Source organism: Ceratotherium simum, chromosome 10 (assembly GCF_057802395.1).
Source record: "Ceratotherium simum simum isolate JZ-2026a chromosome 10, ASM5780239v1, whole genome shotgun sequence".
Taxonomy (NCBI): Eukaryota; Metazoa; Chordata; class Mammalia; order Perissodactyla; family Rhinocerotidae; genus Ceratotherium; species Ceratotherium simum.
In genome coordinates this window covers 28,846,722-28,863,665 of record NC_141909.1, presented here as the reverse complement: position 1 = coordinate 28,863,665, position 16,944 = coordinate 28,846,722, and the positions used below count along the sequence as shown (strand labels likewise).

At 43.3% G+C, this 16,944-nt stretch overlaps 1 protein-coding gene across 1 annotated transcript; it reads right to left on the bottom strand.

The window, feature by feature from the left end:
• Positions 1 to 8,938: 8,938 nt before the first annotated feature.
• On the bottom strand, positions 8,939 to 14,253 carry SPRY2 (sprouty RTK signaling antagonist 2). The gene is made up of 2 exons (XM_004423102.3): positions 13,629 to 14,253; positions 8,939 to 10,715 (listed from the first exon to the last, which is right to left on the bottom strand). Exon 2 carries the CDS (start codon positions 10,662 to 10,664, stop codon positions 9,717 to 9,719), a length of 948 nt encoding a protein of 315 aa, XP_004423159.1. The 5' UTR covers positions 10,665 to 10,715; positions 13,629 to 14,253; the 3' UTR covers positions 8,939 to 9,716.
• Positions 14,254 to 16,944: the final 2,691 nt, after the last annotated feature.

Below are 16,944 nucleotides of genomic sequence, written 5' to 3'. Positions count from 1 at the left end.
ATCTATTCATCTACTTGTGGGTCTCTCCCTTTCTTAGGTGCACCATTAAGTGCACCAAATGCACTTAGTTGTTTTTTGCAAGAATAATTAGATGGCAATAATTTTTCCAATAACAAATATTTTTTCTTTATATTAAATTTAAGCCCAATAACACAATATTTAATATCCTTGCTTTTGGGGTACATGACAACTTTTCATTTCTATGCTGTTTCATGAAGACGTTTTAAACAACAATTAAACTTAAAATGTGTAGAACCAACAATGCATATTAACTCAATTGGAGTGGAACAACATAAACAGCCATGATCAAGTTTACGCACTGCAAACAATGATTAGTATGTCATGACTGTTGCCTAGCCAACGGCAATTGCAGAACACCATTGATTGTAAGATGCATCCTAATTTCGGAGATGCATAAATGAGAACACAAATGTTCATCTTAGAATTGAAGAACTGTATTATATCTATACCACTCAATTGATATTTACATTTTTTCATTATTATTCATAGCTTTTCTTTCTTGGACACTTTCAGTATACCTTTACTTTCCATTGAATTTATTCATTCATTCATCAAATGCTCATTGAGTATCTCCTATATGCCAGTGCTGGGCTCTTCCCAAATGGACAACGACCACTAGCCCCCACTTCTCCTTACCAAAAAAACCCAATCTAAATTGGTAGCATTGTCACAAATCAATTGGGAAGTTATCAATGTAAAGTTATAGTACTTGGGACTATGAGTGAATTCTTAAAGTCCTTTTGTCTGACAGTGCTCTCAAAGTAAATTAACGTTGGATAAAACTAAAGTATATAAATCCATGACAGTTATTTTTTTAGTAGAAATATTGGAAAAATCTATATGTGCACACAAACACACAGAGACATGCACATATACATGCATACATTCTCTATGGAGAAACTGTAGTAAATTGAACACGTAAGTATATTATTAATGATATCCGTTTAACAGTTTCCCGTTAACAGGATACTTATTTATAGGGTAGTATCTCATTTAATTGTCAGACCACTCATCAAGTACATATTTTCTTCCCTAAGAAACTGAACCACAGAGAGATTAAGTAACTTGCCCAAGAAGATACATGGTTTATGATTCTATAGCCAATGTTCCTCCTATTAAGCCATATAAATTAAAAAAAAAATTTTATTGAGGTAACATTGATTTATATCGTATAAATTTCATTATTATATTTCACCTTCTTTACAGACATCATGTTCCACACCAAAAGTCTAGTTGCCATCAGTCACCGTACACATGTCTCCCTTTACCCCTTTCACCCTTTCCCCACTCCTCCTTCTGCCCTGGTAACCACCGATCTGTTCTCTTTATCTATGTGTTTGTTTGTTTGTTTAACTTCCACATATGAGTGAAATCATATGGTATTTGTCTTTCTGTCTGACTTATTTTGCTTAGCATAATACCCTCACAGTCCATCCATGTTGTCTCAAGTGGCAAGATTTCATCTTTTTTATGAAAGCCATATGAATTTTATGCCTTTAACATCTCAGAGGTAGTTAATATCCAACAATAATAGTTTCATGCTCTTTCTTTTTTCAGACTTCTGTCTTAATTATGGATAGTTTGATTTAGAGTTATTGTCATATGAAAATTTTCAGTGCTTTATAAAAGAATTTACCTGAGTCTTCTTTTCAATAGAAGTTTATTTTTAAAAGATGCTTCAATTTGTCAACTACTTAGGTGAGTGGGAAGAAAATAACATGTTAGCACCTATCAACAATCAAAGATAAGTCTATAAAGAAGAAAAGGAGTTTCTGAACAGATCTTTACTCTTAACAACCCAACATTTTTTTAGCTAGAGTACTATTTACAATAATTTATGCTCTATTTTTTCTCCAAGAGCTTTAAAATAGCTTAATATAAAAGATAGTATACATAGCACAAATTAATTAAAACCAGAGCAAGCTAGTTTTTTCATTTGGTGTGTTTTTTTAGGTGACAAAGGGATCCTGTGAATTTCATGAGACAGTTGACTAAGTTTTGCTACTTGAATCAAATTATACCCATATGAGAAATGTCAAAAACAATTATGACATCAATAAATTCTAAAGATGCACATTTCTTGAGTATGTGTGTGTGTGTATACATATATGTATGTGTATATATATACACATACACACACGTGCACTCACGTATTTATTAGAAGCCAATTTTCAGGAACTAAAATCTCCTATAAAAAAACACTTGCCTGAAATTTATCAATTCTTTTGGTTTCATGTCAATTCTTTTAAATTCAAGAATGAATCCCTTTCTCTTTCACACCTGGCTGTCTGTGAACTCCTACCCACCACTTCAGTTTTAGGGAATCATTTAAGTCCCTTTGCAGACATTACCCTCTCTGAGAAACTTTCCTGATCCCATACACCACACCCAAGATACAGTTAATCATTTCCTCTTCATATGTATTTTAAGTCTATTATCACATACATTATACTCTATAGTAAATATTTGTTTAGTTGTCATACAGACAAGTTATAGGAGGGCAGGAGATTTGTCTTATATCTCCAGTATTTAACATTGTGCCTGAGGTAAAAAAAAAAAAAAATTCAGATACAAAATAATAGTAAATATTTCTTTAGTACTTACTTTGTACTATTCAAGAGAGTTAATATTTCACACATATCTCTTCAACCTTCACAACAACCTTTGAGTTAAGAATTATTCTCTCTCAGATGAAGACATTGGGCTTAGAGAATTTGGGTAACTTGCCTGTGGCTACACAGCTAATAAGTAACAGAGAGGGGCATTTGCACAGGGACTTGTCTCCAAAGCTTGTGAACCTAAAGTACTATAGAAAAGTAGGTATACTGGACACATATAGATATTTACAAATGTAGGGCATTTTTCCACTAGAAGAATTTCAGAGGCTTAGCACTCAGAATGGAAATTCCAAAGTTATGGCCACAGCGATCTCCCCATGTCCTTTGACATCATTCTCGCTCACACAGCTGACAGCCTTCCTTGCCGCATGTCAGGATATATTACATTCTCCCCACTACTCCCTCAGCTTCCTCTGTAGCAGTGTTTCTCAAATTCAGCATTACTGGCATTTTGGGCTGAATAATTATTTGTTATGGGGGACTGTCCTGGGCATTGTAGGATGTTTAGCAGCATCCCTGGCCTCTACCTACAGGATGCCTATAGTTCCTCCCTCTAACCCCCAGAAGCGAAAACCAGAAATGTCTCCAGACCTTGCCAAATGTCCCCTGGGGAGATCAAATTGCCCAGGTCAGGAAGTGGGTAACACTACCAGTCATTTTCTATGACTTAGAATCTAAGTCCTAGATTATTAGCTTCCAAGGGGCTATGAGCAACATTGTTAATTTACTAGTCCACAATCACAGATCTAGTGAATGCTTTTTTCTCCCACCTACTGTAGTGTCTTTTATGCTGAAGATATGCAATAAATATCAAATCAGTGACAAGAACTTGCACCCGGGGCCTGTAGTTTGGATTGTTCATGTGGCAGGGCAAAGACCCAGAAGATACGTTATTGGGTTCTTATCTTGTGACTTTTCACAGATGATTAGAATCAGACCACCAGTCTGTAAAAGAATCCATTTCCAAAATTTAAGCTTAAAGGTAGAGTGTTAATGAATGTTCGAAACTAAATCAATTAGGCTCTATCCTAATTGTGTGGGTGAGAATCCAGGTGACATCTAGACCTGAATGCAAATGTTGAGTGTGTGGTTGCCCATGCTCCTAGAGTCACTTCCTCACTAGCAGAGTGATGAGTCAGAGACAAACACTTCTTGGGACAGAGACAAACATTTCTTGGGACATCCTAGCCAATATCTTTCCAACATAGCAGGTACTAAATGTATCCTAAGGCTCTGTATGTTCTTGATGCAGATGAGGCTGCTGATTACTAGGCTTTATAATGTTCAGTGACCATTAGATATGCATCCTTAAATGCTGCTCTGGACTTATAAAGATGACTTTCTAACAGGAAGCTTGGGAGCAGTTTTCTGGTATGAACAGCCACAGATATTAGGGCTACTTTGTGCCTACTCTGGAGCAGGAAAGCTGGGTTTAGGACTACCAAGGGTACGCTAAGCCTATTAAAAACTTGGAGAAATGAGAGATGATGCAAATATGGTATTTACCAGAACCCTGCTTGACTGTAAGCCTTACTGATCCAAGTCAATAAACCAGATGTTATTTGGAGCACAAAATCATTTCAAAAATGGAAGATGTAGTCACTTAGGTGCCAGAGATGCTCATCTAAGTTTTGAGATCCATGTGAAGCTGAGCAGCCAGGTCTCAGGCATTGTTTTTTGGCAAGGGGAGAATTGCTCCAAAGCTTAACCACTTCCTCTCACACTATCATGGACACAATTCTTTTTTTCTATCAGCTTAATTATCTCCAACTCATTCTTCACAAGTATTCATCCTTCTCCAGGTACAGAAGCAAGCTAAAATTATGGATTAATGACAAGAGGTAAATTCCAACAAAAACTGGAAAAGCAAGAATAGATGGGTCTTTCCAACTTATTTCTTAGTCACGTCTTAAAAATATATTTTTCGGGCCGGCTCTGTGGCTTGGCGGTTAAGTGCGCGCGCTCTGATGCTGGCGACCCGGGTTCGGATCCCGGGAGCGCCCCGAGGCACCACTTCTCCCTCCAACACGAGGCCGGGTCCCACGTACAGCAACTAGAAGGATGTGAACCTATGACATACAACTGTCTACTGGGGCTTTGGGGGGAAAAAAACTGAATAAATAAAATCTTTAAAAAAAAAAAAAATATATATATATATTTTTCAATCTCTATCTTTTAGGGAAACGTTTTAGCGAATCATGAATCTTAAAATTAAGAATAAACATAACAAAATATAGCTGTCCAAATATTAATCAAACATCTCTACGCTTCATTTAGGATTTAGGATATGAGCATGGTGAATGTAGTTTTATTTAACGAGTAATGCTAATTCTGTTGCATCTCCCTTAGCAAAACTCTTGGGCCATTTAAATAGCTATAATCCCTGCAAAGAACTGGAGACCAAATCCACTGTTGAGAAGGCATCAGCGCTTTTCCCAATTTCTGTGCTCTCATAGCACCTTGCTTTTGCCTTTGCTATTAAAGTCCTGGCTTGAATTAGAGGCACTAACCCTTTCCTTTTGCATTACATCAACTAGCCCTGTGATTCCTAAGTAGGCATTCAAAAAATATTTGTTAAATTGAAATGCCAAATTATTTTGGTACCCAAATTCCATTCCAAGTATTAAGTCAAATTATTTCTTCTTCTCTATGTGTATTAGAACTGTTTCGAGAAATAAACTCCTTTAAGGTATGTGGAAGCCTTATAGGCTCATCTAGGCAAGCCAGAGGCCAAGGCAACAGGCTTCATTCTCATCTCCTTTAATAGTTTATTTAAAAAAACATGAGTTAGTTGCCAAATAAGACTGGCTTTTAAAAATTCTTTAGGTCAATCAAAATGCAGTTTTAAATAAAACTGTGAAAATTTGCTAGCCATGGATAAAAGTTGAAGTGCTAATCTTTTTTCTTATTTGCTATATTTCTACCTCCTTTTTCTTTTTTGACTGTAAGTTCCCCCCCCCCCCCAAAGCCCCAGTAGATAGTTGTATGTCATAGTTGCACAGCCTTCTAGTTGCCGTATGTGGGACGCGGCCTCAGCATGGCCGGAGAAGCAGTGCATCGGTGTGCGCCCGGGATCCGAACCCGGACCACCAGCAGCGGAGCATGCGCACTTAACCACTAAGCCACAGGGCTGGCCCTGACTGTAAGTTAAATGAATATTTTAAGTTTAATTTTGACCAGAGGTGCACTATCGTTAGTGGTATTTCCATTTTCATCTCTCATTATTCACATGATTGTCTTTCATGATGTAGGGAGGGTGGTGGTGTGGAATCCAAATAAAATTCAAATATAGGATGTTATAATCTGACAGTTTTTTCCTCCCATGAACGGCCAAAAAGTGATTTAATATTCCAAATGTATATAGCTTCACTCTGATGACCAGTTAGGCCAAATCAGATAGGCCTTATTTTACAATTCTGCTCTGGTCTTCAATCAATGGAGACCCACGCTTGGCATGTCACAGAGAAATGAGGCAATTGTCCTAATTAAAATAGATATCAACTCCTAATTAAAATAGATATCAACGGAACTTTTGCCTTAACAAATATCGAAAACCAAATAATAGTTACAACATTGATGTAACTAGTTAATGCCCTAATTTTATTTTTCTTTCTACACAGTCTAACCAATTTTCAAAGTTGAGACTCGTGTACCTACATCCTGGTCCTTTTGCACATGTAAGAGAGGAAGGCAAATGGCCAATTGTGGATATAACCGCAAGTGAAACTCTAAACCCATTAAACCTTTCAAAATTTGGACCTAGATGTTCACAAGTTAATAAATTACATCAAACCCATCAGCTGCCTATTAAATACATACCTCACAGCACTGTGCAAAGAGCAAATTCATTTATCTGACATCATCAGTATCTTACATATCCTGGAGGCAAGCCGTCCTTGAGACAAAGTGTACTGGAGAAAGAAATTATGCAGTTTGGTTGGGAGTACCTGCACTTGGTTTTGGCTTTCTTCTTTCAGACAATCCCCACAGCATGCTCCAACATGGCAGAAATTTGGCAGGGCCTTAAATTCTCCTCCTCAGCACACATAAATGAATACTTTAAGTAACAACAATCAAGTTGTCATTCTTAAATGAATCTCAATGTGGAGAATGCACAGGTTTCTAAAAAAATTAAAAGGCAAGAAACCAGAAAAAATATATATAGTTAAGATTTTCCTAAATGCTTAAATCAATTGACATGTTTGCTGTGCCATTATAATCTATCACAATACCAAAATAATGGCCACTGGATTATAAACTCATTGTATTTATAATGTGAATTTTCAGGAACTTTAGAGATTAGGAACTTGAGGTGGTTATTCATCTGTATCTCAGTGAGATGACTCGCAATATCTAAAAACTCTAACACACTGATGTTAAGAGCGAGCACCACCTGTTTTCAATCTGTTTAGATACAAACATTCAATTTTCCATGTTTTAAAAATGTCTTCTATATTGGTTTATAGATAAATTCAACATTTAATAGGTTAGTTGGAAGCTTCTTGAGAAATCCTATTTTCCTATATATCTTTAAATGATTTTCATCAGGACTTCATATATACTTATACCAAACCTCTTCTAACTTCAGTTGGTTATCACTATGTTCTACATTCAAACAGTGAATTGTGCTTTACCTGAGACTCCACTAAAAAAAAAAAAAAAAAGCTAAATTAGAAAGCAATTCTTAGGTCAGTTGTTCTCAAACTGTACACAATCACTAGAGGAATGATTAAAAATGTAAATTCCTAGGCCACACCACCAGAGACTGATCCAATAACCATGGGTAGGGATTCTTAATCTACCTTTTCAATAAACACCCAATTGCATCTGATGCAATTTGTCTACAGAACACTTTGAAAGCTGCTTATGTGGTGAAAAAAATTTTACTCATAATTGCTATACCAAAGAAGTTCTATCAGTGCACATAGTAGTTTTTGATCAACAAAGCTAATTAGTCAAAATTTGTGTGCTTTACAAATCTTGAAAACTATACAATAAATAAGAACCCTGTCTTGTTTTTCAACATTCTAATTCCTCGTAGACAGTTAGGGTTAAATTTAAGAGTATTAGAATCACAACATTCAGTATCCCAAAGTTTCAACTTAGAGGAAATAATTTCCAGATCCATTTAACCTTGTGTTTTTTTGGAGAAAGTGGAGAGGAAACTAAAGGTCCTTCTAGGAACGTCTTGGTTTAGGAAGCTATACAGTTCCTTGAAAGCCAATTTTAAAAAACAAAAGAGAAGACAAACTGTACTAAAACCCTTTAACCTAAGAGAAGCCTCAGAACAGGAAACAAGAGATTAAACAATAATGACAGGTAAATCATTTCCTAGACTTCCGGTGATTCTTGGCAGCAAACGGTCGTGCTTTTGGAAGAAAAAATCATCAGCCACACAGTGACTAATTAATCAAGTGACTTATTACAAATAAGAAAACCTAATATTGGTCAAGATGGGCTTGTAGCAGCTTGCTCTGTGTTTGCTCCCAAAAGACAAGTGCAAACACTGACTTTTAGCCATATTGCCTCTTTCTCTGAGAGTAAAATTTAACAATTTTCTGGATAATTTGATTAAATAAGACAGGGTCTCTCAAGTTGGCCTGCCTGGGCTTGAATTATTAGCCCAATATAGGATGAAATTTCATGATACCCAAGACTTGAATCAAAACATATTTTCCACGTCTTTTCTAACATAAGAAATTGGGTATCATGGTGATAAACTTGAGACTCTAAACACAAATAGACTGGAAAAAACAGTCATGATCAGATAAGTCAAGAAACATTTTTGCTTCAATTATAAGCATTGATCTGTATGGATATACCGCATGCCTGACACACAGGGGACATTCAAAGAATGTTTGTTGAACTAAACTTGTTCCTCTGGTCTTGACTTAGCCTCATGGCATTCATTCTTAATACTAAGAAAAAGTCTAAGTGTTAATCTTTTAGGGAAGTCTTCTGAATGAATTAGTTCACAAATTTTATTTAAAAACCTGCAAAACAAAGGCAAGTCAGCAAATCTGTAAAAGGGAAGAACAGGAGCAATGATATAACCAAAATAAGCTCTCACATGATGAATACAGACGAGTGGGTCAAATGCTCAATGATTTCTCTCCTGAGTGCTACAATTCTCTCTGAAAAATCACCAAATCCCCACTTTAAAGCAGCCAACTGTAAGATAAAAATAATCTTATAGATAAGTGAAACTATTTCACTGACATGCTAGCCTTAACATAAAATGTGGCTTCTTTCACTTACAAAAAAAAAAAGAAAAGGTAAAATAAGACAAAACAGCTCAGTTTAATTTCAAACGTTAATATATTTTCTATTTTATATTGAACATATGCATCTGTAACCCCTCATTTGCAGCAACTATCACATCCTCATAAAAGGGGTAAAATTTGTAAGATGCCTCTTAAAATAAATATTCTTTTTTATAAAATAATAAAACTTCAAATAAATATTCTTTACACTAAACAATATGTTGAAAAAATTAGAAAATAAAGGTTGAACTTTACTGTAACTGTACAATATACATGAAGTCCAGAGGGGAATCAGAGTCTTACAATAAAGGCTTTCTGTAAGGCAAAATACAATCTAAAAACATACTGATTGATTCACATTCTTCCGAATGTACAACATATTAGTATAATATTTTGTGACTATGCCATATAGCATGGCACAACTTGTTTTTCACAGTTGCAAATATTATTGTATATACAAAAATATAGCACATTATCTCTGGAGAAAACAATGGGGAAAAAAGTCATTTGCTAATTTACAAATTTTGCAAGTACTGTTCACAAACAAAAACTTTGCCTAGGAGTGTCTGTTGCTTTAGCTTATGGAACCGTGGGTTACCAAGTTCTGTATCCCATACTTGGAGCTCCATTAGCTGAATTCTAACAAGCATATCAGTTAAAACGGCACATGGACAAAAAGCATTTCACCGCAAACAGCACAGACTATCCCAACCCTCTATTAACAGTGCCAAGATTATAACTGTTTAGTGGGTTGCATATGTGTGTTAAAAAAAGGGAACAATCCTTATTACTGAATTATTCCTGATTAATGATGCTATGTTGGTTTTTCAAAGTTCCTGGGTGGGACAGTGGGAACTTTGCAGCAAACTGTGTTTGAGTTTTTACAACGGCATCCAGGCCTGTTAACCCGGTCATAACACCCCTGGCACAATTTAAGGCAACCCTTGGCTGGAAGGTAACACCATAAACAAGGCAAAAAGAGGGACATGACGCCCATGGCCGACCAACGTGTACAACAGTGAGACTGGCTGCAAGAACACGGGTTGTCAGCACAGTTGTCCTCGTCATCATTAGAACAGTGATAGAAGAGACCTTTCACACAGCAAACGCAAGTCCCATAGTCAATCACATTCTGGGCCGAGCAAAGGCACTGCTTGTCGCAGATCCAGTCTGATGGCAGAGGCCTCGGGTAGGTGCACTCCTTACACTTGCACTTGCCACAGTCCTCACACCTGTAGGCGTGCAGGCCCAAATCTTCCTTGCTCAGCGGCTTAAGCTCACCTGGCTTGAGCTCCGATTTGGGCTGCACCCGGATTATCCCATCAGCAACAGGCCCAGAGGAGAAGGAGGATCCTAACAGTCTCTGTTCTGAGGAGCTGCTGCTGGTACTTGTCCTCGTACTGCTCCGAGACCCCGAGCTGACTGTGCTGATGGACCTGGACAGAGGGGCTCGTGCAGAAGAATGGACCTGCGAGTGCTGGAGCCTGGGAGGCTGGCGGTGCTCGGGCAGACCGTGGAGTCTCTCGTGTTTGTGCTGAGTAGAGGGGCGAGGAGCAGGCTTGAGCCCCGGTCTCGGGACCACAGTCGGCCCTTCTGTGTACTCGTTGGTGTTTCGGATGGCTCTGATCTGATCCAGAGACAACACATGTACCTGCTGGGTGAGGACGTCTCTGGGGTCCGGCTCCCCACGCTGCCTGCCACCGTCACGGGGTGCCTGCAGCAAGGGCTGTGACCCGCTGCCACTCTGAGCTCTGGCCTCCATCAGGTCTTGGAAGTGTGGTCACTCCAGCAGGCTTAGAACACATCTGAATTCCTGCAGAAACCCAGAGGAAAGAGATGGTTTACACTCCAGGATACTTCCCACTCTCCACCCACCTGAGTTAACTCTTCATTTCCCACTTCCCCTGGTGTAACAGGATTTGAAATGGAGTGGCTGTGGGGGGGTATCAGAATAGCGATATGATCAATGCCTGCACCAAAAAGTAAAAATTATGGCCAGGTACTGACAATTCTTTACTCCCGTGATGTGTAGTGACACAAAGCTGATCCTTGTTTCAATCATATAAGTAACAATTCCCTAGTCAAATAAACATAAAATTTGCAAAGTTCGGGTTCACTGTAAAAATGGCAAGAAAGTAATGTTAGAACACAACATTGCTACCAACGTTTTCAAAAGTTGAATACCTTTTCAAAATTTGAAATAAGTTTAAGTTTATCACGGTCCTTTTTGCCTTAAACATCAATAAATACAGCCTAGAAATTCTTCCTTCGTTCTTACTTTGTATGCTTTTACATCACATACCCTGAACTATGATTTATCTAGTATTCTGTACTTTATAAAATCCCATAGGATGAATATGACATGCAAAAAAGTAAATACTCCACCCAAGGAACAGTTATAAATTTTACAACAATGATACATTATCATTAATCACATAGTAGCTCAAAGTTACATAGTATTAAAAACAAATCAATTTAAATCCTGTTAGTACCAGGAGCACAGTAAAGCAAACTTATACTACGTGCAACAAGACAGGAACTTACTTATTTTCAACAACTTGAGAATCAAATATTTTATAATCTGATAGCCTAGGAGACTATCTTAAATTCTGTAGCTAAAAGACTGTTCTCCCTGTGTTAGAAATAAATTATGTCAAAATCTTAACTGCTTTGCTCCTTTCCAAAAACTTAATAGTTGAGAACATAAACTGACTGGTGATAATAGGAAGTTTTTTAAAAATTTAAGTGTCATCTCAAATCTACATTCTGACAAGCAATCGCTTAAATTGCAATTTCTCTGTAAATTTCAAAAGTATCCTCCCATTCGCCAAGTCTATAATGAATAAAAGTGGGCAAAAAGTGCACCTTTATCCAGTCTTTGCTTTTAGGAGAGACACAGGCAGGTGACACACGCCTCCCAACTCCAAACAAGGCAGAGCTGGAAACAGGATCTCACTTCCAACAGAAAAGCAGACAAGACTACGCTGCTCTGTGCTTTCACTCCGTTTATCGGTTCTATCTGTGCCCCAACACCGTCCCCAGCAGGTAGGACACAGTCGGAGCCCGGAGGGACTTTTCTCCGGGAGGACCGACGCAGCCCAGAGGCCAGGCTGGCCCCCCTGCGCACAATCCCGAGACTGACAGACAGGCGGGGGGCGCGGGCGCCTCCGAAGGGGACATGCCCTGAAACGCTAGAGCACACTTCCCCCTCCCTCCCTTCCCGGCTAAAACCTCCCCCACCTCGGAGAACTGCCTCCCAGCTCCAAGAGGGAGCCACTCCACCCCCAGGCAGAGGGCACGCAGCCCACTGCAGGGCCTTCCGCCAAAGGCCCTCGAACGTCGGGCAGAGGTCTCCAGCCCGACGCCGCGAGGAAGCCGGTGCCTTAGACACACAGCCGGGACACCGAGGTCTAACCCACGCACGCTGGGCGACTCCCCCATGCGCTGACCAAAAGGCCATTGCCTGCAATCTGCAGACGCCTACATATTAATATAGAGATATACACATATTTCTTAAAGTGAAAGAAAAATTGCTTTTTAAAGAAAAGACATTTTACAGGGCCCCACTGCACACGCTGGGCATACAAGACCCAGATCCCTGGGGTGGAAACTTTCCGCGAAGATTTGCTTGCAGTGGAAAGTAGCATCTTTGGGGGAGGGAGGATCTTTTTCTTAACCAAAATGATTTCTGCCGATCCCTGGCCTCCTTCGCAGCCGCGCTCCCCTCCCGCCCCCCGCGCACTCCCTCATGTCCCCCCGCTTTGAAAGTGCTTTGAAACCCCCATTAAGAACGGTGTGTGATCAGACTAAGGATTAGGGGGAAAGGACTTCAGCACAAGGGTGGGGCAAACCGACACAGAAACTGCTTTGTAAAAATGCACAGGATTCCGAATTAAAATACAGCAACAAAAAAGTAGATCAGCCCATCAAAGGAAATAAAAAACTAGCCTCTCTTGACACCTATTTTCAGGTAATGGAAAACGATCGCTATCGCTTGATGGCTTTCTTCCTGTGTTGGGTCAGCCCAATCTTCCAAAAATAAAAAAAGCTTGACCCAGTCCGACCGCGGAGAACGGAAAAAAGAGAACGCTGCACTTCCGAACCGCAGAGACCCGGCGCCAGGCAGGGCGACGCTCCCACCCGCACCGGGCTCGCCTCCGTCCACACCGGGCAGAGGCGGGGGGCTCCCTCCACCCGGCATCCTGTCCCTTTTTCACCCGCGGGGTCTCGCTGCCCCCGTGAGGCGAGCGACCCACGCGCCCTCGGTCCCGCCGGCGCCCCTGCTCCGGGACAGCCTCTCCCAGGACTTGCCTTCCCCGGGGAGGAACAGGTTAGAGGCGCGGGCGCCTGCAAAGGCGACCTGGAAAACACAGTGTTTTCCCTCCCTCTCCCGTCCTCAGCGCCGAATTCGCGGCCAATGCAGGGCCGGGAGCAGACTCGGTGCGAGCCGTCCGCCACCCCAGCCCCCCAGAGCGCGGGCGCGTGGGGTCGTGGGGCCAGGGACACTGCACCGGGCGCGCACCGCAGCCCCCGCCGAGGCAGGCCAAGCCCGAGGCGACGCAGAACCGCGGGCAGCTCCCGGGATCCCTGAGGGGAACCTGCGGGGTTAGAGAAAGGGAGGCCCGAGGGGAGACAGACCCCACTCCCGGTCCGGCTGCACCTACTCCATGTTGCCCACAACGCGCCGACCACGGCGCCAGGAGGGGACGAGCCAAACGCGCCTCACCGTGATCGCGGCTCTGCACCAACCCCTCTCTGCTGGATTCTCTTCTTCTTGCGATGTGCAAATAAATCCAGCCCCGATGCAAACTTTTCCCCCCTTCTTTCCAAACTCTGCTTCAGTCCAACTTCCGAGCAATCGGCGGGAGGAAAAAAGGCGAGGAAAATCCAGAGCCAAGTCCCCAGCCGATGAACCCGCCGGAGTTCGGGGCTGGAGGCGACCCCCCTTCTAGAAGCGCACGCGGAGTATTTCCTCTTTTTTCTCAATGAACTGGAGGCCGAAGCGCCAAACGCGAGTCTCTTTTCCTGGCAGATGAGCGAATGAGAAAAGAAAACGGCCTTACAGAGAAACTACAGCCAGATGGCTCAGAGTGCGGCGGCGGCCGCGTCCGCGCGGGGGCGGCGCGTGGGCGCGGGGCTGCGGGCCGGGCCGGGCGGGCGCGGGGGCCTGGGCGCTGCGCGCTCCGCCGGCCCCTCTCGTCCGCTCGCGCTGCGGCGCGCAGCTCTCGGCGGTGCAGACTGGGCGTTGTGGAGGCGCGGCGGCGAGGCCGAGGCGGGGGCGGTGGGTGCGGAGGAGGAGAAGGAGGAGGAGGAGGAGGAGGAGGAGGAGGGTCTGGGGCCCGGCCGGGGGGGCTCGCCGTTGGCCTGCGCCCTCGCCTTTCCGGAGGAGGCAGGGAGCTCTGCGGCGGCCGCGGCAGCAGTAAATGGCGTCATGTGGATCCGAGGCGGAACAGAGCAGTTGTTGTCCCAGAGGATATATCGCATCCGGTCCCAGCTCATTGGCTCCGCGGGGCTACATTCACTCACACTCCAGCGCCCGCCAGCGCTCCGAGCCGCAGGAGGCATTCAAAAGGGCAACCGCGCCGCCCCGCGCGTCCCCGGGCCGGTCCTGCCGCCCGGGCGCCGTCACGCGGGGCGCCCGCGGGGCCAGGCTGGGCACGGCCGGGTCAGTTTATCTAGTTTCAAGGAAACACTGCCCTTAAGGTTTCCCCAGAGGCCATGAGGACAAGCCATAGGCTCGGGCTGACTTAGGGAACTTTCTCCGCGCCACTAGGAAAAGGGAATGAACATTTAAAACTAATCCAGGCCGTGCAGTGTTAGCATTAAAAACAAGTTGCAGGTTTTAAGACTTTATTCGGAATCCATTTCAAGCCCACTTCTCCCCTTTTCTGTTCCCCCTCGAGGGGGCGACGGGGAGAGAAGAAGGGGGAGGGGAAGGGGAGCGGGAAGTGAGGTGGGAGGGCTATTGGTTTATTCTTTGTCTACTGGATTAACCCGATTATACACCAGGCACCAGCACAAACCGCCTCCCCCACCTCAGAGCCGTGTACGAGAGGAACAGAACGCAGATTCGGGTTTCAAGTACCTTCTGCTCTGGCCGGGATTTGCTTTTGATTGTGTCGATTTGCAGTTTTTCGGTTTAATATTAGATTTTATTTTTAAAAGTGGAGTTAGCTATAGATGGAGGCTTTTTGAAGATCTTGGTGTTTTGTTTGGCGCAATAGCTGAAGGAAATCCTACAATCTAAGCCTTTTTAAAATTAGTTAATTCAGTAATACATGCACGATTACTTAAGGGCGACATCACGGGCTTCTGACATTGGGGGGGGCGCTCACTGCTCCACTGTAGATTCTCTCCTCCACTTGAGCAGAAGAGTCATCCTTCATTTCTTACTCTCTTTGTCACCTAGAACATTTCTCAAGAAGATCCTATTGTCCATTTTGAAAGTGGACTGTATTTTCCCACTTAAAAAATAAAAATAGAAAGATAGGAAATGCATACAAATACACTGCTCTAATTGCCGTTCATTTGCTAAGAAACGTGCTTGCACGTGGGAGCACCAGTAGGAAATTAAAACACTCCCCCGCGCGCGCGCGCACACACGCTCCTAATACTGGATTCTAATGATTTACAGAATGTTTTTACTTTACAGCGAAGTAGGGTCAAAACTCCCGAATAGCACCTGCGATCTTGCCCCCGTGCGAGGTTAGAGTTCTTGAAACGGGGCTAGGAAAACGTGGTGCTTGATTCCCCGGGTCCAGTTGCAGCCCATGTCGTTCGCAGCTACCCTGGCACTCGCTGCCTGTTCCCGAGCTCCCGCTCTAGAATGCCCCGGGCGCGTTCCCTGCCGCGCTGCGCTGTCGCCCTGCCTTCTCCATGTTTATCTAGGGCTCTCCCCCCTCGCCCGGAGTTTGGAACCCAGAGATGGCAGGGGAAGTGGCATGCGTTATTTCCGGGCGCTGGCCTACGTACCCCCACCCCTCGGGTGAAGGTAGACCAGGCTACCTCGGCCTGCTCCACGGCGTCCCCGGGGCTGCGGGCGCGGGACGACCGGGCCTCCCTGGTCCGGGCCGCTCGCCCGACGCCAGTCCTTAGAGCGTCCGAGTGAACGCAGGCTCGGCTGCGTTTATGGCTCGTCCGGCCACCAGGGGGCGCCCGCCCAGCGCGGGGCTGGGGCTGCCTTCTTCCCCAGTCTCGACGGGGGCAGGAGAGGTTGCCTTCCAAAATGTACGTTAGGCCGGCTGGTTCAAAACGAATAAAAAGACATTTATACTATAAACGCCACAACAGGTAGCTTTCCCTAACATCTCCTCGGATACATTCTGTTTAGAGATGAGGTACCCAGGTTCGGAAGAACTCCGACTTTTACCAAGGGGAAGGAATTGGGGGCCAAAAGTTGTGCAAGACTCTTCTGGAACGGGCTGCCAGTGTCCGGGCAGCAAGTCTAGGGCAGAGCAGGTGAAAGAAACGCCTTCTCGTCGCCTCCTCAAACCCTTGCAGCAGATGGCTGCTTCTCAGGAGACACTTGGAACCATGCTGCTCTCGGGGTGCTGCCGGATCTCTGCCAAGATACGTTGTTCTGGATCAAAGCATAAAATGGAATTTAAATTAGGAGCTTCCGGCTCGTTAGGTCACCTTATCTTTTTATTGAGTCAACAGGGAAGAAACTAGGAATTTATATTTATCTTTCATGAGCTAGAAGGTACCCCATGTAATCTAGCTCCCCCCCCCCCCAATTCTCCCACAGCCTCCAGCCTGCTGTCTGGGAAAATATTTAACTTATAACTTAAGCACAAGGTAAAAACAAGAATCTGTTGGATTCTTTCTAATTTACTTCTTATTATTTATTTTATTTAGTGCAATTATTGTTTTTCAGATGTGGTGTGTGAAGCACTACAGTGTGTCTCCAAAGTTTACTTAGTGAGTTATAATCCCAAAGAGGACTTACGTTTGTGTGTGTGTATGGTGTGCCTGCACACGCAATGAAGTGTTTGGTGCAGCTCTTGCTCCAAAATCTATTCTCATGATGCATTACAAAATTC

What these genes read in the sequence shown, in the direction of transcription:
- SPRY2 (XM_004423102.3), bottom strand. Translation starts at nt 10,664, where the DNA reads ATGGAGGCCAGAGCTCAGAGTGGCAGCGGGTCACAGCCCTTGCTGCAG.